The sequence below is a fragment of the Brachyistius frenatus genome, unplaced genomic scaffold (assembly GCF_029030835.1).
Source record: "Brachyistius frenatus isolate BFR_SWC_R1_liver_20210118 unplaced genomic scaffold, ASM2903083v1 Contig_56, whole genome shotgun sequence".
Lineage (NCBI taxonomy): Eukaryota > Metazoa > Chordata > Actinopteri > Embiotocidae > Brachyistius > Brachyistius frenatus.
The window spans coordinates 2,208,771-2,236,332 of record NW_027210655.1 but is presented as its reverse complement, the minus strand read 5'-3'; the positions used below and the strand labels follow the sequence as shown (position 1 = coordinate 2,236,332).

The following is a 27,562-nucleotide window of genomic DNA, read 5'->3' as shown; positions in this document are numbered from 1 at the left end:
GTACAGCCATGAGTCTTCTTGGGAATGATGCAACAAGCTTTTCACACCTGGATTTGGGGATCCTCTGCCATTCTTCCTTGCAGATCCTCTCCAGTTCCATCAGGTTGGATGGTGAACGTTGGTGGACAGCCATTTTCAGGTCTCTCCAGAGATGCTCAATTGGGTTTAGGTCAGAGCTCTGGCTGGGCCGGTCAAGAATGGTCACAGAGTTGTTCCGAAGCCACTCCTTTGTTATTTTAGCTGTGTGCTCAGGGTCATTGTCTTGTTGGAAGGTGAACCTTCGGCCCAGAGCACTCTGGAAGAGGTTTTCTTCCAGGATATCTCTGTACTTGGCCGCATTCATCTTTCCTTCAATTGCAACCAGTCGTCCTGTCCCTGCAGCTGAAAAACACCCCCATAGCATGATGCTGCCACCACCATGTTTCACTGTTGGGATTGTATTGGGCAGGTGATGAGCAGTGCCTGGTTTTCTCCACACATACCGCTTAGAATTAATGCCAAAAAGTTCAATCTTGGTCTCATCAGACCAGAGAATCTTATTTCTCATAGTCTGGGAGTCCTTCATGTGTTTTTTGGCAAACTCTATGCAGGCTTTCATATGTCTTGCACTGAGGAGAGGCTTCCGTCGGGCCACTCTGCCATAAAGGCCCGACTGGTGGAGGGCTGCAGTGATAGTTGACTTTGTGGAACTTTCTCCCATCTCCCTACTGCATCTCTGGAGCTCAGCCACAGTGATCTTTGGGTTCTTCTTTACCGCTCTCACCAAGGCTCTTCTCCCACGATTGCTCAGTTTGGCTGGACGGCCAGGTCTAGGAAGAGTTCTGGTCGTCCCAAACTTCTTCCATTTAAGGATTATGGAGGCCACTGTGCTCTGAGGAACCTTGAGTGCTGCAGAAATTATTTTGTAACCATGGCCAGATCTGTGCCTTGCCACAATTCTGTCTCTGAGCTCCTTGGACAGTTCCTTCAACCTCATGACTCTCATTTGCTCTGACATGCACTGTGAGCTGTAAGGTCTTATATAGACAGGTGTGTGCCTTTCCTAATCAAGTCCAATCAGTTTAATTAAACACAGCTGGACTCCAATGAAGGAGTAGAACCATCTCAAGGAGGATCAGAAGAAATGGACAGCATGTGAGTTAAATATGAGTGTCACAGCAAAGGGTCTGAATACTTATGACCATGTGATATTTCAGTTTTTCTTTTTTAATAAATTTGCACAAATTTCTACATTTCTGTTTTTTTCTGTCAAGATGGGTTGCTGAGTGTACATTAATGAGAAATAAAATGAACTTTTTTGATTTTAGCAAATGGCTGCAATGAAACAAAGAGTGAAAAATTTAAAGGGGTCTGAATACTTTCCGTACCCACTGTATATTAGCCTGCGGTGTACCTCACATACAGCGCAAATGCCCGAGCGTGGAACGGTATATTTTACTGTGACGATAAACCATAAAGATAAAGCGGAAGCATGAGAATAATGGGTCTGCGGTTCCTCGGGGAAAATTCACAACAGCCGTGTGTTTGAGTGCTTTAAAACGGAGCAGCGTACCAACATATTCACACCGAACAATATATATTTGATTTTTTTTTTTTTTAGTCGTCAGTCACCGACTTCCCCGATCAAAGGCACCGGGTGATGAAAGAATTTACCGCGCCGGACTTTGTGGCAACGCCGCTGACAACTCTCATCAAATATTAAATTTGACGGATCAACCGGGGGGACGAGCGCATCCGTCCGAGCGGACGGACTTGTCGCTCCGGACCGGAACGCGATCCGTCGGCAGAAGGTGGAAGTTTCACCCCCGAATATTACCGCCGCGTTCGTCACTTTCGCCAGCTGTCCAATCACAGTGAAGGAGGGGGCGGGAGAAAACGCGGTCGGCCACCGCTGATTGGTCCGTCCCCCAGAGCGGCTGAGCGAACGCTGACACAAAACCGAGTTCCCAGACTACATGTATTCGCAGCGAGGAAAGCCTTTCAAACCGGTGTCGATGCAGTGTTGACATTTTTTTTTTTAACCTCATGAAGTTGATATGACAATGCGGCTGAAATGTTTTCACTCGGCAGCAGAAATAGCATTCATTTAGAGTGAATGGAAACTCGATAGTCTCCCTCTCATAACATTCAATTCGGGTTAAAGATGTTAGATGTTGTCCTCAGGTGGTAGGAGTGAAAATTAACCTACCCTGCCGAGTTAATTTGCTTATCAAAGGTAAAAAAAAAAAAAAAAAAAAAAAAAAAGGTCAAAGAATATTCCTGTTTTTTGAGCAAAAGGCTTTTTAGTGGTCATGACGACGGAGCCGGCGGAGGCTAAATATGACAAACTCCAGCTTGCCCTCATTAAAGCTCGAGAAAAAGGCTTTGATGTTTTGAGACTCAGTTCCTTAAGTCAATATTAGATGTCAATAGGCTTCATGCTGCGTGTATTTTTATTTATTTATATATATATATATATATATATATATATATATTTTTTTAGGATGCATTTTGCATATGAATGTGTTTTTTTTTATTAATTTTATCTCTATTCCTACAGATAGAAAATCAAATCAGATTCAGAGCTACAAACAGAAAGTCTTGTTTTCTGAGGCCCTACATTTAACTTCTCGTTCTCTAAGGCTTCAACTCATGGGCTACCTCCTCCTCCTCCTCTTCTTCCTCCTCCTCATCATCATCATCGTGATTGAACGTGACACAAACAAGTCAAAATGACTCTTAAAGGCATTCGAGCCTCCACGTGTAGCGCCGAGCAGCAGAAGCCTCTTTACGGCTGACCACTCGTGCTCTCTGCGAACGGGGGAAAGCTTCGTTGGAGATGTGGCAGTTTCCCCGCGGGGACAAGACTCAGGAGGGTAAGCCGCTGCTTGCATTTTGGGTAAAAAAACAACAACAACAACAACAAACAAACAAAAAAAAACCTGCCGCATGTTGGCTTTAGCCTAAGAGACACTTAACACCAGATATGAGTCTGAAAATACACAGTTTGCCCTTAAATCCTCGCTGATCAGGCTTAATGGGAAAATCTACACCAAACAAGCAGTCCATGACCATAACATCCTTTTTATTTTTATTTTTTTTAAGGCTTTGTGGAGTTAAAAAGTGGAGTCACGTTTTTCTTTTCTTTTTTTCCTTTTCTTCTTCTATGTATATCTGGCTAAATGTAGGCTAATTTAAATCACTGACCTATTTGGAGTGTTTGCTATGAAATAGTGAACTATATGCAGTCACAGGGCAGGATTGGGAAAAAAAAAAAAGAAAAGAAAACTCTGTATGTAAGCAAATAGCGGTCACCAACGCCAAAATGTCAACGCTTCCAAACTCAACTATTCCTTTCGAAATGTCAACAGCGACCCCGGAAATATACTGTTTTGTCTCGGGAAGGAGGCGGCCGAGTCGTGTTTGGTTGAGAGGTGGAAGGAGCCTTCCGGGCTGCAGCTTCGCAGCGCCGTAGATGGACGAGCGTCCATACGTAGCGCGGCGCCACGACCGGATCGGCAAGCAAAAGTCACATGTTACGAATGTTTTCAAATGAATGTGCGTCAAAATGATATTGGGAATTTTTTTTTAAGAGTTTCTCTGAGGGCAGAATTTTTGTATGCGCTGTTGTTTAATTGGTAAGTTTAACCCTTTAAAAACACACCTATTTTTTTTAGGCCTCTGCTCGAAAATTGTATACCCATAATAAAAAAAAAAAAAGAGTTTATCTCTGCAACCACAATAAAAGAATTCTAAACAAAAGATATATATATTTTTAACAATAAAGGGAACACTGAGATTTGTTCAGATGAAATATCGGTATATATGTCCATATTTTAATAATAGTTTTGCTAAGTCTTCTCCCTGACCCTTAAAGGCTTAAAGGGTTACGTTTTATTTCAACGCGAACGGCTGAAATGAATTTGCATGAAAGTATGAATGCAATCATTTCTTCAGTGGATTCCCTCATGCATCGTACCATTTTGTTACTTCCCGTGACATTTTTTACCATTAAGTCAACTACCACTAGTATTGCTTACTTACAAGATATTGACCCCCCACCTCCCCCCCTCCCCGAGCGGCTGAAAAGCCCAGCGCAGGTGTTGACGAGCTTTCGAGCGCAGCAGTTTTGTGCTCCTACGCCGCATTCACACAGTTTGTGAATTAAGTATGCGGAGTTTAAAAAAAAAAAAAAAAACGACAGCTCATCATTTGGCAACAAGCCCCCCCCCCCAAAAAAAAAGCTAGAGCCGAGTTGTGCAGCAGTTTTCTGTATAGTGGCCAATATCTGAACTGAACATCTGACACTCTTGACTGCCGATCATCGCACACATTCAGAAACTACGGTTTGGACCGACTGTTCAGTAAACTTCTCCCTTTGAATGGCATCCGTGTAATCGGCAACCAGAGGCACAGCAGGCCTGTCGCGCTTTGTATCTTCTCCACGTGTCGAAGTGAACATTTTCAGTGTCCTTATACGAAAAGGAGACAGTCGGGAGCAAATCGGCTCGAGAAATTGTTTTTAACAAACGCATACATTTGGCTCAGACGGTTTGCTGGAAACCTGCTCCTGTCTGACGATCTGAAGAAAAACAAATGGACGCGTTTCTTACAAAAACAAGCAATTTCGAGTGGTAAATCTGCCGCCGTTATCTCTGTAAACCGCATGGGAGGCCTGCAAGACATCCATGGCAATAGTAACTAAGGAGGGCGGAGCTTAACCAACTGACCAGTGGTTTAGCCCCGCCCTCCTTGGGGAACGGACCAGTCTGCCAAGTAGGGCAGATGGACATTAATGCACATGCCAGCCAAAGGAAAGCAAGAGACCTTTTTTTTTTTTTTTTTTTTTTGGTCATAAAAATTCTTCTAATGAAATGAATGTGCTGCGAACAGACAGGCTCATCTCCAGAAAGTAACTCGTATATCTCCGCTAGATATACAAAATAAATAAACCGCATCTAATTAGAAAGCTGTTGCTTACATACGACATTAATTGCAGGGCTAAATTGCTCGTATCTTAACGGAGGTGGTCGGTCTTCTAAAATCCCGTCTGTGGCAGTTGGAATTGATTTCTGTGGCGACGTACTACGAGCGCAAACACTTTTTTTTTTGTTCTTTCTTTTTTTTAACTGTCTCAGGAACTAAACACTTATCATCGGCCGCGAGCCAATTCATAGCACCATTGAATATAAATGCAGATGTCATGAATCAGCTGTCCGATCTTGTTTTAAGTGGCCGTAGTGGGTGCAGCACCGTTCAAAACATAAAAATAAAATAAAAAAAAACAAACTGAGATGAATTCTACCCTCCACCGTGTCGGCTGCTTCTTATCCTTGACGTCATCCCGATTTTCTTCAGCACAACGTTTCATCTGGTTTTTATTTCTTACACGGGGCACAACTCATTTCTTTTAGATTAGCTTCTAGTTGGTGAAATGAGCCATCAATTTATTTTATGTTGTATTGGTGCAGAGTGCGTCGCCATTTCCAGCTGTCTAAATAATTCTCTCCCCCCCTCTGTATGTTTTATTGTACGGCGGAGATGTGCCACCGTTGGCTGTCTTCGGCTCTGTGTTCTGCTGTTTGTCTAAAAGATTAAGTGCAAAAGTCGGGTGGACTTTCTTGTAGGCGGTATATGCTGTGAATTCTCCCAAAAAAATTTTTAAAAAAAGAACGAAATAAGAGTAAACAGAATAAGAAAACACGTCTTCAATACCCCCCCAAAAAAAATACGATAAAAAAAAAAAAAAAATCAAACTGTAAAACAAAATATATGTCTTTTTCTGACACTTGCAGCGTTTGTCACGCGGTTCCCTCCGTGGCCAGGAGCCCTTCATGTCCACCACCACTCCACTAAATCCTCAGCCCTCTAATCTCCCGTAAACACTCCCCGACTGTGGAGCCCTCCTTGGCACTGCCAGCATGTGTGTGCCAGCTCCATATACCCATTAGCACCGTTAAGCCACAGCTTCTCAACGCCCCCCCCCCCTCCCCCGCCCACCACCACCACCACCAATCCCCACTCCTCACAGCAAAGGTGACTTTGTCTGATGATTGCCTCACTTTGCACCGTGGGGGGCGATAATCCTTAACTCTGGTAAGGAATCTCGCAAAACCCAAAGTGTACTTATACATCCCTATCCACAACAGCCTCAAGTTGCCCAGTCATTAACAGCAAAAAAAAAAAAAAAAAAAAAGGTCTGCACGCTGCAGAGGTTGAATTTCAATTGCTTTATATCCCTGTAGGTTCTGCTCCTCCCTTTCGTAACTCCAGCTCACTTTCCGCTCATTTTTCATCCCTCTGCTTTTCTATTTTTTTTTTTTTTTAAACATTTTCACACTTCTCCCTCTCTAACCTCCTTTCCTGACACCACCGCTCGGATACCCCCCCCCCCCCTTTCACCTCCCCCCCCCCCCGAACCCTCCCCTCCACCGCCACGCCGCAGCCCGTATCCCAAGTTAACCAGATCACCCCCTTATCGCTCCACAAATAGGAAAAAGTACAGTAAACAAAAATCAAAAGGATATGCTGCCAGTGCAATCAGAGAACATTCCTCTCCATCTCTTTTCAACTCCCCTCACTTGCCTGCGCTCTGTGCCTCTCATTTTCCCAGTGCACTGCAGCTCCTCCTTCCACCTCCCTCATCAGCTACCCCTCCCTCGTCCTCTCTGTCTCTGCTAGGTGCAGCATGTATGTGAGCGTGTGTGAGCCAGCAGAGCCGCCCGTGTGTTTACATGTCAGCCTATCAGTGCCGCCGGATTTAGCGCATCTGGAGAGGACGGAGGCATTTCTCAAATGCCCCTCAGACAAGGGATTCTCATCTCTGCACGTATCCCTCTTCCCGATTTGAATCGAGCCCGTCTTGAATCCTGCGTCCCCCGTCTCCATGCTTTCGGAGGCATTTTGAATTTCCTTGGCAACATGGAGCTGCCTGAATTAGAATTCTCTGCATGACAGTCCTGGTAAGTACTCTGTCTCTATGGTGGGCTTTGAGCACTGAGTCATTGGATCAGATTTATTATGGTGCAGTGGTGGGTCCGGGGGATCGCCAAGGAGCAAATTAATGTCAGGAATAAAATTGTGTGTCAATGGCAAGGGATGTGGAGAAGGAGAACTGCTCACTGAGGAGAGCTCCACATCTTATTTGTGCATTGTCATCCAGATGGGTTTCATTTCGCTCTTCTGCTGTGCAATCTGGGTTTGAAGTGAGGGAACAGTCTCATGGGATGTGTGCATGTAACACCTGAGAACCCAGTGTGGTTAGTTTTTTTTTTTTTTTTGTCTATGCTGTGCAGTCAAATTTATGTACACAGTATAAATACTGTGGATTTTTGCATGCATCCTTGCAAAAAAAAAAAAAAAAACCACCTCCTATGTCCTGCATTTTTATGTCACAGCAGAAGGTGTGAAGCTGAGCATGAGTGTGTGTTATGTGTTTCTCTCCAAGTGTGTTTTGCCAGGGCGGCTTGTTGTTCCTTACTAATCTGCTCATTAATATTCAGGTGCCCCCCCCCCCCAAAAAAAAAAAAAAAAAAAAAACCAAACAAACAAAAAAAACTAATCTAGATACTTAGACATTCTCAGCAGCCTTTTTTAGCAGTTGGTAATTTCCAGTGGCGTGGAGGGGGTCCTATGCAGGTGTTCGATTTGCCACAGGTTAGACAGATGGACGGCTGTAGGGTTGATGGAGAGGGTGGGCGTGGGGTGAGGATGGGGGGAGAGGGGGGCGCGGGGTGAGGAATGGGGGAGGGGGGGAAGCGAGGACTCTGTTTCATTATCTATGCAGGCCAAATGAACGACATGTCATAGTTTAATTTCTACTGCCTGTTAGATTTGCATTTTCATAATCACGGCTGCGACGCTCCAGCAGGCAGACAGCTTTGAGGGGACTCTTCGTGCCTGTTTTAAAACAGTGCAGTAAGATCCTCTGCGAGCCACAGACCCCCCCCCATCCCATCATCACCACCACCACCACCACCACCACCACCACCACCACCACCACCCCCCGATGGTCTCTGAGTGAAGGGTCTCTGCTCATCAAGTCAAGGCTTCATGAGCTAAACAAAGCTTTTAATTGAGCCCCTGTAATCAGGTTACGATGGCTGATTGGAATCTCTTTTTTTCTTTTTGGGGGGGGGGTGGTGGTGGTGGTGTTGGGGGGGGGGTTGGGGGGGGGGTGTTGGAGTGGGTATTTAGGTAGTTATATATGCATGTCACTCTGTGCATGTCTGCAGCTCCAAAGTACTCAACACAAATTCATTGAAGTGAGATGAGCAAAGCCTGTTTATATGACTGGGATTTCTAAACGCAGCTTGTGAACCACTAAATGGCGGAAACTATCATCGTTACTGAGCGAACAGTAATTTTTCAATAATCTACGACGCAATCGTTTCAGCAATCTACATCTTGTCAGCACGAGTTTGTTCTGTTTTGTCGGGTTCGCTCATCTGCGAGCGTGCGCGCGCGCGCGCGTGATTGCGAATGCAGCGCAAGCTGCGAATTACACAACATGTTTATGCTTATATTTTTGGATTCATAGCCAGACTGCTATTATATCACGCTTTATATTTATTTGATGATATAAGATGCAAATTCATGTTAAATATTTATCCACGACCAGAATTGAATAAGTAGTTAATTCAATCTGCATCCCTACATTTTTTTTTTTTTTTGTATATTACTTTATGAAGATTTGAAGGCACATTTGTGAGCAAACAGGCACCTATTTGCCTTCAGCATATAGAAAGCAAAATTAGATTTTAATTGTAGTTTTATTTTTACCCCCCTGATAAACATAAATCTAACGTAGACCGTTTGAGCTCCGTTTTGGTCATTAACACCTGTGCGTGTGGATCTTTAGCTGCTAAATCCTCCCATGTGTTGTTGGGTGCCGGGTCAGGCTATAGACTAAGGATCCATTCAAATTCTTCTTCTTCTTTTTTTTTTTTATAATATAATGGGACCAAAGGAAGGCCGACGTATCACTTCGGCGATATGAAAAAACGTTGTTTTTGGAGAAGTGTCGGCAGTAAAAAAAAACAAAAAAAAAACGGGGAAAGCAGAGGAATGGGAGCAATGTGGAAGCTGAGCATCCAAAACCGCAGCCTCACTTTCCAGGTATAAAAAGATAGAAGTACTGGTGGAGGGAAGAAATATGTTATATCCAAGAGGACGTGCTACGCTACACCCTTTACACAGTTGCAAAGCCTGCGTTTACCGAGGCCGCTGAAAACAATTGGTCCCACCCAGCGAGGGGTACTTCGTGGAGATGGCTCTGCCCCGCTCGCTGCCATTTTCCAGGGGCTTTTCTTCTTTTTTTTGCCGGTCTTGCACATGTGTATCCCACCGGTGAAAGGCACGCAGAACAAATGAAAGAAAATGAGTTTTGAGGCGACGTAACCGAAACAAACCAAAAAAAAACAACCTAAAAGGGCTACGCAGGGGAGATCAGGTGAGTTCTTCACCACGAACAACCCTTTCACCGCGAGTTGTCGTCGTCTGACCGGCAGAAACGTACGCTGACAGTAAAAATACTAATTACTAATACTAATGTTTTACATGAAGGAGCGTAGTGTGGCGTACGCTTTTCGTACTTCCAATCATTTTGAGCATTTACGCACTGCGTCCAGTTAAGGTGGACGATTGACCAGTGAGAACCTACCGAGCCACCACTTAACTGAGTGAGCGTCTACCTAGGGTGAGATTTGGTTGATCGTAGTCGGTGCGCATGATAGTATTGCCTCAATGACAGCTTTGTTAACAGGAAAATGAGAGGACGTGACAGCTCGGCGTCTGCGTTTTGAACTATGAGCAAGTCGACGCGTGTTTCAATTGTCAGCCAGTGGAAATCGGGAGCTGATTTCAGACGCAGCAGCCTCCATGCCCCCCCTCCACCGTCCCTGCTAACATGTTTATTATTATCCGTACACACTAAAGCTAAAAATATATATATTTTTGGTGAGAGTTTTTGTGATATCTTTTTGTTTTTGTTTTTGTGAGAGTTCTGTTGGATTCTGAAGACGGTTCTTCTCCTCAAACCGGCAAAGTCAGTCACTATGCCTTTTATAAGGAGTATGCTTGAAACAAGACATATTAATAAACATGGAGTATGAACTTGCTTCACTGAGACATTTCAGGAAAGAACAACAATGCCTCCTCGACCTTATCCTTCTATATTACTCAATCTTTTTCAAATTGACTTTGTATTGGCAAAAGTAATAGGGGGCTGAATTATCTTAAGAGGCGATATTACACTGAGTGAACAAAGGACTACATTTATCCACCATACTGGACTTACGGGGAGTTGGTCAGTGTCGATGGTGAGCGCAACACTTTGACTGTAGAGACGAAGGTTTGCGTCCACAGTTACATTTTGAATTAGGTTTAAGCAACAAGAGCACTTTGATCAGAGTCAGGAAAGATTGTGGATTTAGTCAATTCACAGCTGACCTCCTGCATATTAAACCAGATTAAGTCATCTTTTATGTATTAAGAAGCTTAATAACGCCGCTGTCAATGTCTGAGCACATATTGCGTGGCAAGTTTGAAGAACATTTGAAGATTATAGTGATTCCCTTTTGTTTACAATGTGCTAAAGACACAAACATTTCCCCCACCGTCAATAAAAGTCCTAATCTGGTCAGCGTTCTTTCTCTTCAAAACATATTTGCTGTTTCAAAATGAGTTGTATAATTTATAGGAGAGGGAAGGTTAGGAAGGCAGTTTAAAAAGGCTCTTGAATCAGGCAATTCAAAACACATTTCTTTGGTTCTGTGGTATAGCATACAAAGCTACAGCACCTATACTCCAGTCTATTCCATTTCAATCAAAACAAACAGCCAGACGCCAAAGCAGTGCCGATGTTCAGTCGCCGTGCTTTGTTCCATGCGGTCATGTGCTTAATATTCTGTGATCAAATGGAATCATCAAAGCAAAGGGAATGTTTCTTATAGTAGGATTTACGTTGTTTTTTTTTCCCCATTCAAAATGAAATACGAGCGAAGCTGACAAATCAAATGTTGGAGGAAGTTACCACCAGCAATATTTGTGGGGAAACTCAAAGAAGACATAAACAAGTACATTGAAATCAAAGAATCGTGTGGCCTCGTTTTGTGAAGTTCCATTTACTCTAGAGTTCACTGTATACGAGTAACAAGGTTGCCCTTAAAAAAAAAAAAAAAACGTCACTTTCCCTTGCAGCCTCTGCATGGTCACTAATGGTTCATCTTTCCCCATCTTCGATATTGGCTTCTAATTATGAGGCATATTATTTACAGCTAAAATCAGGGCATGACAGCACATAAATGTTCATTTGTGATGGAACAGAAAGGAGAAATATAACAAAGAGCCAGGAAACATTCAGGGAGTTTACTATCGAAACATTTTCTGAAACAAGATCCGTGTTGTATAAAGATGCTGCTACATAACGGGGTAACATCAGCTACCGTGAAAAAAGGAAATGGTGAAAGTGGTAGTGGTGAAGCCTGCCAGGCTTTGTGTTTATACGGTGTCTGGTGGATGGAGAGGTGACAGAGGGAGGCAGATCTGTCACAGGATACTCAAATTTGCGTTCTACAAATGTATTCAGAAGGTCACAGTCCTGCTGCTCTGCAGCAGCCTTCCTCATTTAAATTTGATAACAACAGCTTTATGCAAAATACGAGACAGTCAGGGGCTAAGAGGATGGAGGACCGAGGATGCCTCATGTTTGTGCTCCTGGGCAGCTTCAAGGTCTGGCGTAGCATGGCCCACAATGACATCAAATAAAACTGATCACAGTCTTAAGACCATCTCCTTCCATACATCTGTCCCGTTCTCTCTCTTTTTTTTTTGGGGGGGGGGGGGGGGGGGCTGATTTTCACAATATATATGAACCCAGTGGTTTGCTTTCTACACTAGAGTGAAAAGACAGGAGTAATTATTGCTCTACGTTTCTATATTCTTAAAACTATAAGAACCAGGTCAATAAGCAATTAAGTCTTTGGAATCTTTACGTCGTATTTCTCACTCAAAACTGAGGGTGACACTTTCCTCCAAAGAAACGAGGTGAAGAACTTTGAGAAAGCAATTTGAACTACTGAGATGAATAGATTAAGTTCTTTTCATACCAGTGAAAAATGCCAAGGCACCTTTAACTCCATATTTTTCACTGTAGCCACTAACTACTGCCAAAGTGATTAGACCAGAAAATCTCGTCAATCTTCTCAATCTTTTGCTTTTAATATCGTGTTAAAGCAACCAGAAAAATGGACATTGATTTCAGCGGCCTTACAGACCTGTAGGACGGACAAAGCCTTGCCGAAGCCCCGTCGAGATGGAGAAACTGGGTAATTACAGTCTGAGAGAGGAGGCCCCAGACACGAGAATCCTGAATATAAAACAGAACCAGAAGTGGCTGTCGCTATTCCGCCTGCGTGTCACCAATACCTCACCTGTCAACTGCAAAAAAGAGATCCGAAGCCAAATGGGGAAGGAAACCGCAGAGGGTGCAACAGTTGGGGGTTAACCAGAAAAATGGAACTAAAAGTAAGAGATATGAAACTACCGATTTTATTATATAACCATGAAAATGTATTTGTGTACATTAGAATGAGCAAAGAGAACACAAGTAAAGATATAATATTTCCCAAAGCGGTTATTGATTACATGTTTGTTGGAATGGTAGTTATCTTATTCTTATGAGACTCTGCAATGAGAAGATGAGGAAGTTCCGATGTAAAGTACCAAAGTGGAGCGTTGAGGCCGATTGGGAGAAATGGGAAGAAGCTGAATTTGAAATAAAGTGCGAGATTAACAATTCAGAAGGATCGTGAGTGTGTCGTCGCAATGGCTTGAAAATTGGGTACATGTCCGAGGAATGTTCGGCAGTCGGAGAAGTGTTTTGGCCATGCAAGTCGTGACCCTAATCTCGCCATCCGTAGTTCCACCTCCATATGGTTACCGCAAATGTGGGATGTGCATATAGGGAGAGTCCAAAAAAAACAATATAAAAGCTCGAGGTTTAGAGAAGCAACAGAGCGTCCGTCAACTGCTCGACAACGCTGTGTCGCCACAATCGAAGCGTCTCAATGAGGGGAAAAACTCTTGGAGAGAATCGACCACCGGAGAGACAAAATTTAGGGCTTCAGTCGGGCTGAAAAATCAAAGACTCCCTGACAGGCCGGAGGGCCTCAACCGCGAGCCTTCAAGGGCAATTGACGATGCTTTCGACATTGTATGACATCTGCAAGAGCTGATAACAATGATTTTTGAGATTTTTGTACCGTAAAGATTTCTTAGCTTTATTGTACCTAAGATAAGAGTTTCTTTAAAGTACTAGTAGCATCTCCCCAGTGATGTAAAAGCACAGACCGCGTGACAAGCGCAGGTCCACAGACGAAGGGATTGGTCGCATTTTTTTCAATGCGGGACTTTGAATTTAACGTTTCCCTTTAACAGCAAAACTTTATCCGCAGCTTGAATAATATCCAGCAATCATAACAACTGTCACAATTAGAAGGCAGTTGTCGGGAACCAAAGTGTTTTCATGAGGTATCCTGAGGTCAGGCCAGTGAAATTGTAGCAATAGACTAGGGGAAGATGACAGTCAGTAGCTGGATTTATCTTCTTCGCCTCAGCCTATACTCTGTTTGATTAGAATCTTGTTCTGGTGTTCAGTAAAGCAGGCTAATCTTTTCCACTTTAATGTGCGGGCTGAGCAGGACTCCTCTACTGGAGTGCCTAGGTAACAATGGCATTTAGCCCTTTTTCTTTTCTATTTCAGCTCAAAACATCTTATACTCCCTGATGGTGAGCAGGGGATAAAGGTTTGTGTAATTTCCAGCTTATCCTACTTGACTTTCAGGATGAATGGGTGTTAATCAAAGACCCTCTTTTGTAGTATTACTGTTAGACTGTCGGTGAACCAAGAAACAGATCCGCATGGTAATACTATATAACAGGTTAAGTACACTGGACTGGAGCAGGTTTTAACATCCCCAGTCTTGGATCGGACCAATCGTGTTGGTTTTGAGACAGTGAAAGTCCAAAAGGATGAAATTATCTCAGTATCACGTCTTGAATTAGATCTCAGTGTGATAATCTGTTGTAAAGGCCAAAAGAGAATGAACAATTAAACTTGTCGAGAAGACAGATTGCATTTCACTTATCCAACATAACATAAAAACATTCAGAAAAACATCTTCGGATAGCAAATTAAATCCTACTTAAATAATATTTTCCATATCAGCACCAAATCAAATAGCTCTCTGTAATAGGAGAATGAATAGCCGTGTCTGCAGCTCAGTGCAGCTTTCAGCCTCCTCCAGTTAATTGTTTTGGTTCACCAGCATGTCTAGTTGAGTCCCTCTGGTTCTCACTGACCCCCCATAAAAAAAAAAAAAAAAGCTGTGGGCAGCAGCTCCCAGCTCAAAAGCTTTCAACTCAGACGTTCCCACACACCGACCGCACGTTATCTGACCAGTGTGAAACAGCAGAGCAGGAGCCGCTTTCTTTTGGGCGAGTCGAGTGCCCGATGAAGACAGTCAAACATACAGGAACCCGAAGAGAGAGACACAGTAAACAAAAACACAGACCGGCTCTGAAAGCAAACAAATTCCTGGACAATTGCGCACACAAACTGGCAAAGAGTCCGGAAGAGAGTTCTGAACCAAATGTGTGTACCGAGTGAGTAAGTAACCTCGGGTCAGCCTTGAGCCACGTTCTATTGGTTTACATTACTCACTAGTACTCGAAGGCTCTTAAGCGATGGCTTTGTTTTCAGGCCTACAGTCTGAATGTATTGGCTGCTTCACTTTTCGCACAAAACTGACAATTCTGCAAAAATGCGGCAAAGAATATAATGTTCGAAGTTGACAAGAGACTTTATTTTCAGTTTTGTCCCTAAATCTTGATCGTAGTGGGACCATGAGGAGTCTTGATATTAAAACTATCCCGATCTCACAGGTGTAACCACCCAGGCTCCCTAATTTGAGTGTGTCCTGTAATTACAGCAGGTGATGGCGTGTTCCTTGCTTGCGTGTACGTAAATGTCAACAAATTGGGGGATTTATGAGTGATGTTTGTTGTATGTGCAATTTTTGGGAACAAACCATTTTAAGCCCTCGTGTGACGGATTTGATCATTTTTGGGCGATGCCGAACGGTGTTATTTAAAAGGATAAGCTTGGCGCCATTGGGGCCATTTCATACAGGTTTATTCAAAGCTGGGGGTTAAGAGAAATCCAGGCCAGTAAAAGTTAGTGTGCAGTAAAATAAAGGCTTTTATTCAAGCTGACACCCACATGTTTCAGCAAGATTCATCTTCAGGGCGTGACATGTAGGTGTAAGCTCAGATCTCGGAGTGCTTTGGATTTCCCTTTGGTCTTTTTGCACATGGCTCTAACCCATAACTCCAAACTGCGAGTTCTAAAATGGAAATAGATGGAATTTGGACTTTGAGTCGTTATCCCTCCGTGCTTTTTCGACTGCGATATATCAAAATATCTTCTGTGATAGAGGGTCAATTCCTGAAGGATCATTTTGAGGTTGTCATCGAGAAATGTCAACGGAAATGTGAATGGTGAACTGATGCTTGTCACACAAAAGCCTTCTGATGTTGAGCTGACAATTTTTAGATCAGCAGTACAGACGATGAATATGCAGAACGTGAATGTCCTTTGTACTTGGTCACATGATCCTTCGTTATCTTACTTTTACGTGCGTGTACATTTCACTGTTACTGAACGTGAAACTGTCACGCCTAAAAAGGCCAAAGCGTGGCTATCTCACATTTTGCTGTAGTGGACCGGCGTGTCTATTTCACGCTTTGCCGTGATACTGGGTTGGAATATATGACAATACAATTCTTACTGAATTGCTATTGGTCAGCACTCTTGGCGTGCGTTTGAATGTGCCGGTCCTTTGAAGGCGTGTACACAGTATGCAGTATGTATGTATGATGGGGCAAACACTATTAAAGCCTGAACATTGTACAAATAAAAGCACATGCAAGGTGAGCAGACAAATGGATTGCAGTGTTCCCTGTTCAAAACTCACATTAATTATCGATTTGTTGTGCTACAAATAGAAGAGAACATTTTTGTTTCTAGTTGCATGTACTTCTGCAATTTTAAAAATGAGGACACTGAACAGGTTGTGTTCAACGGAGATTTGGGGATTTGGGGTTAAATAAATGTAACACCTGCTTGACAACCCTCCACCACTACCAGCCGTGAGTCCTGATTAATAGATCAATTCCGTGTTGGTCAGAGTGCAGGTAATTTGTGCACCGAGATGGATCAATTTAAATGGAAAGCCAAATAAATGCTGTTATTTTTCTTATTCCATTTACCACAGCTGCTGGTGATGTTCAGGTAGAGATGAGGCTGCTATGATCATTTTGTGTCTCTTGCCATCCATGATGCCGTTCACCAACAGTCTCACTTGTCAATCTGAGAACTATTCAGCGTGAATGCTAAAGCGTCCTCTGCCTGAATTTGTTACAGAAGCACCCTAAGGCTAAGTTTGTTATTGCTGTTGGGTTTGTTTGTTTTTTGCTTGCATACTAGTTGGTCTAAATCCTGGGCCATACCTTCTTCTGTGCCAAAATAATGTTATGTACAATATTAAGATTGTGTTGCTATAATTGTTTCTATAGTGATAAATGGTTTTGCCAATGCACATTTCATGCAAGCTTTGTGATCTGCTTTTTTTAAAAAAAACAATCCTTTTTAAAACTGCAGAGGGCTAATTTTAGTTGGAAAAAAATGTTCTAATACAGGTTAAGATCTTGTGGACTCAGCAATTTGTTTGGGCTCCGATCATTTATAATGATGAATTATGGGGTTGTGAGTAGATCTGGGGTAACTTTGGTCCCTCTGACTCTTTAAACTACCGCCGCCATGCCCCTTTTGTTTTGAAGTAGGCTATCGGAGAGCCGCAGTTTGAGGATTTACCGTGCGTTATGGAGACATAGAAACCGACACGGGTAATTAACCACTCTTCATTTTTGCATTGAGCCGTTGCTTCCAAAAGAAGCCTCCATTCATGTGCTTGTCCTCCACAACGATTATCCCAGACTGCTCTTCACACGATCTCCTTCCAAAATACTGGAAGCATGAGGTGTCTTCGGAGACAAAAAGGCTTTCTGGCTGAGAGCCAGAGAGCCAAGAGGATACTTCTGTCAAAAGAGGAAAGATGGAGAGTTTGCTGACCTAGTGCAGGTGTGTTTCTGCATCTCAACAGGGGCAGCTCCCATCCAGCGAAGCAGTTTCTCTTTCCCTAAGCATTTGATCCTTGCATGGTGGATCATCAGGCCATGTAGTTTCTTTTCAAGTTTGCGGGGGTTGTTACCTTTAACTCTGACTTCCATGGAAGATTTGTTTTTATGGGATTTCTCACGTCTGAAGGCTCATCATCGTTCATCAGGATGGTGAATAGCCGGCTGCCGTTGCTGCAGTGCACTTTTGCGAGCGTCTGCGCTCGCTCAGCAAGCATATACAGTCTTCTGACATTATTGCCGGCCATTATTTGTCACGTCATTACTGTATGAATGCCGAGCATGTTAAGATTTGTACATGATATCTGCTCGAGATTTGGTTTCCGTCGAAATATTTTGACGCAATCTGCTGTAGGCTCGACGTAAAAACCTCGCTTTGATTCTCCTAGAAAATAAGCGGACAGAGAACGGAGGCTTCGGTGTTGATAATTACAGTACACACCAGAGAGCACAGACAATGTCATATCCTGCAGGTGTAGTTGAGTCAGCTATAAAAAAAAAAAAACAACAACTGTATAGCCATTCTTGTCAGACTTGTCCACCGTTATCTGCCACATGCACTTCAAATGCAGCCCAAAAGATTTTCTTGTTTGTTTGCTTTTTGACTTTTAAATGTTTGCTTTATATTTGTTGCTCGAACACAAACACGGCAGCGGAGGCAATTTTCATCTCTTAAATCCTCTCCATATTTACTCTTTTACTTTTCAGCTGCAGCTCCCTTTTTTTTTTCATTTCATCCTTGCTATTCTCTGAACAGTTGCGGAATAATCAAAACTGTTTGGGATATGTTTGCCACTGAGCAAAAAAGTGTAAGAGGGAGAGCTAATGAGCACACTGTTCGCAGCAGTAATGAAGAAAACTAAAGCCGGAAAGAGTCTAGTGAGTACGATGTGGTCTCGAAAGGAAAAGACGTCAATAAAACGTGTGAGGTGTACAAGGGAAACTGTAGATTGTGTTTGACTTAAGGAAATTACTTTTGTAATACAAACTGTAAAATAAAAAAAAAACTAAACCAAAACATCGCTGGCTTTTTACTAAATGAGGTTCCACAAAGATTTAAAGAGATAGTAAGCATGCTTCTCCGAACTGGAGACGTATAATCCACCGACTATGGAGAAGCGCCTCAAACGCCCTGACTTCAAAAACTATCCCTTTAACGGTCACGTGTGCAGGGTTAAGATGAAAATAGCACGTGGCCTTCTTGCCGAAAGGACATTAACTCTGATGTAATTTCATCACAATCACAAACGTTGCTTCAAAGGTGGATCAATAAGCAGCACTTGTCATCTGTGAAGGAGAAGAAAAAAAAAATAGACAACTTGTCCGTCTACATACTGCAGGTGGATCAATGAAAACAAAAAGCGAAATGATTGAATACAGAAATGCTCTAAGAAGTCAAGCTGCATAGATGATTCAAGACAGCAGAAACTAGCATCATAATTCCATCATTGGAAACTAATAAATAATCCTAATTGTGCAACGCGAATTTGGGCACCTGACAGTTATGTCACAAACTATTTACAATATTTTGCCGGCCTCCTGTCTGCAGAAAAGGTTTAACAACGATGCTTTTCAGACGGGTTTAATTACCGCTTGACTGTAAATATCCTAAATGACAGTCCTTCAAAACATTATGGTGCACGCCAGAGGTACTTAACAAAAACTAAAAACGTCTGAAGGGCACGTGTCCACCGACGCATACAGCTCATTTGTCTGCGTGCTGCTTGCAGAACATTCAGTGACCCATTAGCGGCGCACACCTTCCTCTCAGTTCGCCCTGAATCAAACCACACAGCACCGGAGGAGGAGGAGAGAAGCAAGCGGCTCAAAGGCAACAAGAGACTAATGGCGAGCCCGGACATGCTTTTGAGAGTAGACTGTGACAGAGTGAGAGGTCCGCAGAGAGAACGCAAGCAGTCGTGTAAATGGGCAGCAGTTGGGGGGGGGGGGGGGGGGGCTTCTTCCTTTTACACAATACTATCAAGACAAACAAAAAAAAAGCAATGTGAAGAATCAGGTTGGGGACAAAGAGCGAAGCCATATAATCGAGGCTCTAAGAAGAAGGCGGCACTTTAAACCTTGTAAAGAGGATAAACCGTGTGTGTGTGTGTGTGTATATATATATATATATATATATATATATATATATATATATATATAAATATAAGGATTTTAGTCGAGAGGCTATTCTCCAACTGTTTTCAAAATGTGGAGATCAAGGTCAAAAACAAAGTGGTGACACAGTGAATGGACACCGATAGTACCCCTGCCCTTACTACACTGAATCATAAATCATGCATGATATCAGAGTAAAAAAAGAGAGAGAGACAGAGAGAGAGAGAGAGAGAGAGAAATCACCCCTACGTTTGCTTGTTTTCGATTAGCGATGACATCAGCGTGCCTCACCCTCATTCATATTCCCGACTTGACGAGATAAAAATCGTATTCTGTGTCAAACAGATAATCATGTCACCCGTTTTTTTTTTTTTTTTCCCCGCTCTGAATATCTCGGTAATATTTCAGCGCAATCGGAGGCTCCGGATCTGTCACGGCGGATCAAAGTTCAGCTCCGCGCTTTGTAGTACGGATGAGATTCGCGTGTTTTAATACGAGCTGCGATTTGTCCGTTTTCAGAACGTATCGCGGCGCCCCGGCGGACGATCCTTCACGCTGTCGTTGACGTGTGTAATCAGTGAGAGGCAGAAGTGGGAAGTCAACAAAAAGGAGCGATCGACAGACATTTAAGCTTTCATTCCGTCGGTGTGGTTTCCTTCGCAATGTCACGCGCGCGCACACACACACACACACACACACACACACACACACACACACATAACCACCACCTTATCCACCAATTCAGGCAGCTGCAGCCAATCAGAAGCCTCTGCTTATTGTGACCGATGCGCAAAGTGTCTCGACGTATGCCGGCAAAGACAAAAAAAATATATAAAAATGAACAGTTCTGGACGACGTGAAAATGGAAAGCGGCAATTGCTGTTCCATCGGAGCCACTCAGTCCACGATCCGGGCCGCCTCGGCCTCTTGCGCGACTTTAATTCACTAAGAGTGTGTCATTTGTGTTGCCGCAGCGAGAACAGAATCCTTCTAATCGTCACTATTAAGTCTAATATAGTTACCGCGAGACGGACAGCCGAACAGCTTCTAAAAGGCACTACGCTTATAATTTGAAGCGCTCTTAAAAACAAATGTATTTTTTTTTTAGGGGTTGGATGGATCTGCGGTGCCAGTTCAGCTCCCACGTATGACAAGATGATGTTTATTTGGACAGACACTGTATTAACCTCTCATAATGGAATTTTACTCTTGAGGGATGAAATGTACATTTCATTACATCACTGTTATTTTTTTAAAATAATTTCACGGTAATGGGGACTTTTATTTTGTACGTTTAAAGAATATAGATATTTTACCGTCGCGTACGCAAGTGTTTCCCTTTACTTTGACACGTAAATGTCTCGGTAAAACATCAAGTGAAGGCTCAGCGTGCAGGCTTTCAGGGGATTTATATCCCAAAATGGAATATAATGTTCAGAATTATGTTTTGCCCGATATCACCTGATGCTAAGGCAACGTTTCGACCGCCAATCCAAATCCAGTTTTCCAAATCCGACATAAACCGTCTGCTGCCACTTCCGCGACGGCAGCTTCCGCGTCGGAAAGCCGCGTCACCGGCGGCAGCTGCGCGCTTGTACGTGGTTACCACAGCAACCCATCGAGACAGGCTGGCGATGTCTGGACACGCCGAATCCGATCTGCTGTCTTGTCTATCCTGAAGATCTGATTTGAGGGCCGAATCTGATTTGCTTGCAGTCTCTGAACCGAAGAATCTTGAATGTTTTTTTTATTACCTATCTACATAAGGAGGGATGTCCTTTTTCCACAGGTGCCACCCCTGTTATGTCGTCGTGTTTCTACAGTAGCCCCGAAAGGACAAACCAAACACTGGCTGCAGACAGAGACGGTATTCATTTAGTTGTAATCTGCAACCTCACCGCGAAACGCCACCACATCGCCCGCGCTGCTCCTTCAGTCCGGGATGTCGCGTGTAAACGAAGCAGCGGCGAGGCCCGTTTTTTTTGGTTCACGCTGCCTGCGACTCTTTTAGGAGTTCATCACAGGGATCTAGCTGCGGCTTAAATTGCATGATTGATGTGAGAAGTAGAGCTTGGATGTTTTACCAAGTTAAAGTGCCCCAGAGTCCAAATCAAATAAGGGTTTAAGGTCCTCTGACAATCTCCCGTTCTCCATCTATCACCACTTGACAGCAATCTCTGGTTTATATCTGCCCAAGGTCAACAGCTTCGCAGTGGCATGGGATGTGTTAAAGCTTGCAAATGTTTTGGGGAAGCCATTTCAAGTTGTACTATGGCATTTTTGGCCGGCAATAAAAAAAAAAAATGGCCTGTGACTGTTATTGGCTGTAATTGTTTCCAGCACACTCACAAGTCAGAAGCACAGTGGGGGGGGGGGGAGATGGGGGGGGGGGTTGGGGGTTACATCGGGTGACCAAGTCCTTTTATTGATTGGCTGATTCCATTACTTGTGAGGAAAGTCACCATAATGAAATTGTATGCAAGGAAACGGGGACGGCAGCTTCTATCTCTGTGAAAGTGTGCAGATAAAATCTCATGAGCAGAAATGTTATTTCCACTGACTTTGCAGAAGGGATGGAAATAGATTTTTGCAGGTTTTATGATGTGAGACCTGACAGACTATTATATTGAGGTAAGAGCCAATGTGCCTATAGGAAGACTCATTAGTAACGGATGTTTCATTTCAGTGGCATTTTCCTCGTGAATTGCTAAACAATGGTTCGGCGGGCTGTATGTTTGCTACTTTGAGAAATGCTTTCTTTTTTTTTTTTTTTTTTACAGGAAAATATTTCAATAATTCTACTTATCTTTTAATGAAATGTAGGATGCATTCTTTGTTATTTTTACAGCCCACATTTGACTAACCATACTGTATGTAGCCATGTCCGACTACATATAGAGACCTCATAAGTAAATGGACACAGCTCTTTCTTCCTAAAATCCTTTCAAATGAAAACATGATCCTTTTCCATGTCTCTACAGGTAAGCAGTAGGATGGTGTCTGGGGAGGCAGGAGGGCACAGCTACTTGGTGGCGTGCTGGCAGCCCATCCTGATCCTGATGCTAGGCACCGTCCTCTCTGGCTCCACCACCGGTTGCCCCTCCCGATGCGACTGCAACGGCCAGGAGCGCTCGGTCGTGTGCCACCGGCGGAGACTGGCGACTCTCCCTGAGGGCATCCCCACTGAAACGAGGCAGCTCGACCTCAGCAAGAACCGTCTGAAAACTCTGGGGCCCGAGGAGTTCATTAATTACCCTCAGCTCGAGGAGCTGCAGCTTAACGAAAACACCATTTCGTCCATCGAGCCCGGGGCGTTTAGCAACCTAATGAACCTTCGGACCCTCGGTTTACGCAACAACCAGCTGAAGCTCATTCAGCTCGGGGTGTTCACAGGCCTGACTAACCTCACCCAGCTGGATATAAGTGAGAACAAAATTGTCATTCTGCTCGACTATATGTTCCAGGAGCTGTACAACCTGAGGGCTTTGGAGGTGGGTGACAATGACCTGGTTTTCATCTCACCCCGATCATTTCATGGTCTCAGCAACCTCGAAAGCCTCAACATTGAGGGATGCAATCTGGCCTCAGTGCCCACTGACGCCCTTAGCCATCTGCATAACCTGTTGTCACTTCGATTACGCTATCTCAACGTCACTGTCATAAGGGATTACTCCTTTAAGAGGCTGTATCGGCTCAGAGTGCTGGAGATTTCCCATATGACTGCTCTGGACACCATGACCACGAAATGCTTGTTTGGGCTCAACCTCACATCGTTGTCCATCACAAACTGTAACCTCACCGTCATCCCCTACCAAGCCATCAGTCACCTCAGATATCTCCGGTTTCTCAATCTGTCTTTCAATCCCATTCATACGGTGGAAGGGAACCAACTGTTCAACCTCCAGAAGCTCCAGGCTTTTCACTTGGCTGGTGGGAAATTAGCCGCCATTGAACCCTACTCTTTCCGAGGACTCAACCACCTGCGTGTACTCAACGTATCCCACAATAGTTTGAACACCCTGGAGGAGTCCGTTTTCCACTCGGTGGGAAACCTGGAGACGCTGGCTTTGTATGACAACCCGTTGGCCTGCGACTGTCGCTTGCTCTGGGTCTTTCGTCGGCGCTGGAGGCTCAACTTCAACAGACAGCAGCCCATGTGTGCTTCACCCGAGGTTGTGGGAGGAAAAGAGTTCAAGGATTTCCCAGACACACTCCCGCCGCACTATTTCATCTGCCAGAAATCAAAGATCGCGGATTATAAGGTTCAAGAGAGCCACGTCGACGAAGGAACTACTGTTCATTTTGCCTGCCAGGCCGAGGGTGATCCAGTTCCCGTGATAATGTGGCAATCCCCCAAGAAGGATTACATCACGACCAAAACTGCGGGGTCGAGACTTTCGGTGTCTAATGAGGGTACGCTGGAGGTGCGTTACGCTCAAATCCAGGACAATGGCACTTACTGGTGCGTTGCAAGTAACGCCGCTGGCAACGACACCAAAGCTGCTCACCTTTTTGTGCATAGCTACTCCCCGAACTGGCCCCACCAGCCAAACAAGACATTTGCCTTCATTTCCAACCAGCCTAGCGACGAAGGCGCTAATGTGACCCGGGCTACAGTTCCATTTCCCTTTGATGTAAAGACACTTATCATTGCAACCACCATGGGATTTATCTCTTTCCTCGGAGTGGTCCTCTTCTGTCTCGTAATTTTATTCCTCTGGAGCAGAGGGAAGGACAGCACCAAGACAAGTATAGAGGTTGAATATGTGCCACGTAAAGAGGAAACAGAGGAGGCCAGTCCAGCTGAGGCACCCGTCCAATTCAACATGAAAATCATGTGAACCACAAAAGGAGGTCATGTAAGCTTACAAAACTGCGGTCGGGATGCATACTATCCCTGCTTCAAATATGTACTCAGTTTATGAGCGATAGAAATTGCACAGCAGCAAACGCATCTTGACACTACACCACTATACCCTAGACCTTTTCTTTTTTCTTTTTTTTTTTTTTACTTCAGGGACTGAATCTTTCGAAGCAAATGTTGAATTTCAAATATTCAAATTTCTGTAAATTTGTATCGGCAATACTGAATCAGTATGTTAACATGCACTCAACAACCTGATTAGTGTGTAAAACCAAATTAAGGTAATAGTTTGAATAAAGCACATGCATTACAGTTTACATGAAGGGTGGGTGGGTTACAGTCGGGAAGGATTTGGATATTAATGTGCAGGTATAATCTTTCTATCAGCAGAGAACGGTATTGTTGTTGTGGTTGTTATTGTTGTTGTTAGGCTTTTGTTTCCGTTTGCTATTTTTTGCTTTGATGGATGTACAAAGCACAAAAATCCACTGTCAGAGCCCAAGTTCAGTTACCTGAAATGCTAAGCTGAAAGCCGTTTTCCTTTATCCCATCACAAGCAATGTATGACCTAAGTGTTTTTACTTTTAGATAAATAGAAAAAACAAAGCCACGGATTTTACTAAGAAACAAGTCATACAATTACAAATAAATGTTTAAATCACAATATTACAAGACTCAATTTTGAGACACATTAGAAAGAAAGAAGTTGTAATGTTCAGAGTGCTGTAGTATTATCAGAAAAAATGAAACATTTTTGGATCTCATGTCTCCGTAATTTAAACAGTATTACCAATTATTAGATGGGTTAGAGACAGAAGAGTGAGCGCTCCGTCTTACACCCAGTGCAAAGTGGTGCCAAGCACAACGAAAGTGTCTTTGCAAGTTTCGGACTGCTGCAGTTGCCATTTTCCCGTCCAGCGCCCACAATGTTTAAGCAGCAGATGTGCTTGCGCCCATCTGAGCACCCATTAGATAGGTTGGTCTCTAAAAAAAAAAAAAAAAAAATGAGGACCCTCGCTTCGGTGCATTGTTGGTGCATTGCTACCTTGAGGAAGCGGAAAGTGATTGGCCAACAAAAACCCGATGTGAAGTACGTGGCGTACTACTTTGTCGTTATTTTAAGGGTGCCTTATTAAGAGAGTAATACCCACCCACATAGGCAATTGCACAATGCACGTACAATCTGCTTGCTACCCACAAGGACATGAAGCTGGTCACAAAACTGCATCGAAAGGGTACAACGTGGGAGAATATTACTGTGCACATCAATCTGCTCATAAGCAGATGTGTTTCCTTCTGCAGAGAAATGTTCCTTCCTACTACTTGGCAAACCTGCTCTTAAAGGGAAATGACACGTCGTTACACAATAAGTAAACCTATGCGTAATTAAGAGAACGGCCCCTTGGATCCTTGAATCTTACTTTGTGCTCAGATTGTCCGCCACTAAATTTGAAAAAGTGGATTTCTAAATGCACTTTCTCCCTGCACTTTAAAATAGAGCCCTAAGTGTACAGTACCTCACCGCCCGGCGTTCGTCAGTGAGCAGTGGCCTTTTAACTATTTTCCAACAACATTAAATTGTGTATTGAAGCTTTTATCCGGATTCGTGGGTGCAAGCTGTCCTGAAGAAACCACGTGTATGAACTCCACATGGTAGCCTGCGTCTCCATTAGTAGTCACAGGCAAGTCCAGCCGACTTGTCGACCGACTTTCAACTTTACTGTGTCCATCAGTTATAATACCAGGAGTGTTTTCTGAACATGGTGACGGTCCAATTAAAAGTGTGCATGTTAACACACTGAATAAGAAAAACAAGCCACAGTTTGTGCTCCCTTCAGCCAACGAAAGGAAGTTTGTCATTAAATGTATTGACATGTTGCGCTATACATATTTTTTCCTGTATTTTATTCTTCCTTGTACATTACGCGATGGCACAATGGTGATGCTTTTGATGGCTGTGGGTTGTGAACATATTCCAATCTAAAGAGCAGATTAAATATCCAGTAAACATTGTTTTTGATGTTACTAAAGCGAACGAGCTTTTCAGAGTGCATGACAGCACCCTTAAAAATCATCAGATTAACAATTAATCGTCAAATGTCACAAAGCAATTTTGTTTACCTGTTTGGCAGCTCAATAAGCGTAAGCACTCTGTCCAAGTCCCGAGGTTATACCGTCACCGTACATCTCAAAACTGGTGACATTATTAATTTGTTGCCTTAAGTACCCCTTTTTCAGCTTTCAGCTGAGCAATACCCAATGTTTGTGTAAAAATGGAGTTTTATGCCTCGTAAGGATTTTATGTTGTCTAATTAATTTCACAGTCAAGGTCTGCTCTGAAGATAATGTGTTCATTAACTCTTAAAATACTTGTTTAGAAAGGGACGGGCAGATGGAAATTCTATAAAAATAAAGAACATTTTATACTATGGGGTGTTTATTTTATGTTAATCTACTATACAAATTAACGTGAATGAATGATCTCCTGCGCAAGCAAGTCGTCTTTACAGAGCTAATTGCTTTACTAAGGAGGCACGTAGCGAAGCGCACTTTTAGAATACCTTTTAAATACGGTCAGTAAGGCCATAAAATCGCAGTGCATTCAGACCTGGTGGTAATGTTGCATGATGTACTTGTCCAATTACCAGCGACGTACTGTCTGTAAACAGTATTCGTTCACCGTGAACCAGGACAGCAGGCCAAAGTCAGGTTATGTTGATACGACCACGGTGTCCAATTATTGTCACCATTGCAAACTGCGTATTTCACTCGTCAAGCTGTCATTTGAACTAAAAGCCTGAAACTAGAGTGATTATGGTCCAAAGTTCTCAGTCTCATAATGCACAATCTGTATCCAGTGCCAATGGATACTTACACTTCACAAGGACAGCTTGGCTTAGCTCAACCTGGGATCACGAGTCATTCTTGGATGTTAAGCTTCGACGATTCACATCTCACGTCAGCGATCGCGAACGATGCGGCTCGGTTGACTGTCGTGACGACAGATGTTCCAAATGGAAACGTATCTTTACGCGTGTCAGCTTGACACTGGAAGACCCGGCGTTACACTTAAAAGCCCGAGGGCGTGAAGCCTGCAGGCATAATGACGCCTCGTCCTGTTTTAAAGCAGCAACTATCTGATCGAATTCGCGGCGCGCAAGTGCACCGGCGTCATTTGTTTACGTGTGGACGGGTTTGTAAGAATACTTTCAATCATATGAAATAATAATGCCAATATGTGACACCGCACGACAAATTTATGGAGGTTACGCCGGTGGCGTTGTCGCAGTGAGTCCCGTCTAAGTGCCGAACACTCAACAGCTAATATGTTTACTTTTTTTTTTTAAC

At 43.5% G+C, this 27,562-nt stretch overlaps 1 protein-coding gene across 1 annotated transcript; it reads left to right on the top strand.

Annotated features, from left to right (window-relative positions):
* The first annotated feature begins 6,654 nt into the window (after positions 1-6,654).
* On the top strand, positions 6,655-26,631 carry lingo1b (leucine rich repeat and Ig domain containing 1b). The gene is made up of 2 exons (XM_069705443.1): positions 6,655-6,941; positions 22,332-26,631. Exons 1-2 carry the CDS (start codon positions 6,930-6,932, stop codon positions 24,189-24,191), a joined length of 1,872 nt encoding a protein of 623 aa, XP_069561544.1. The 5' UTR covers positions 6,655-6,929; the 3' UTR covers positions 24,192-26,631.
* The last annotated feature ends 931 nt before the right edge of the window (positions 26,632-27,562 follow it).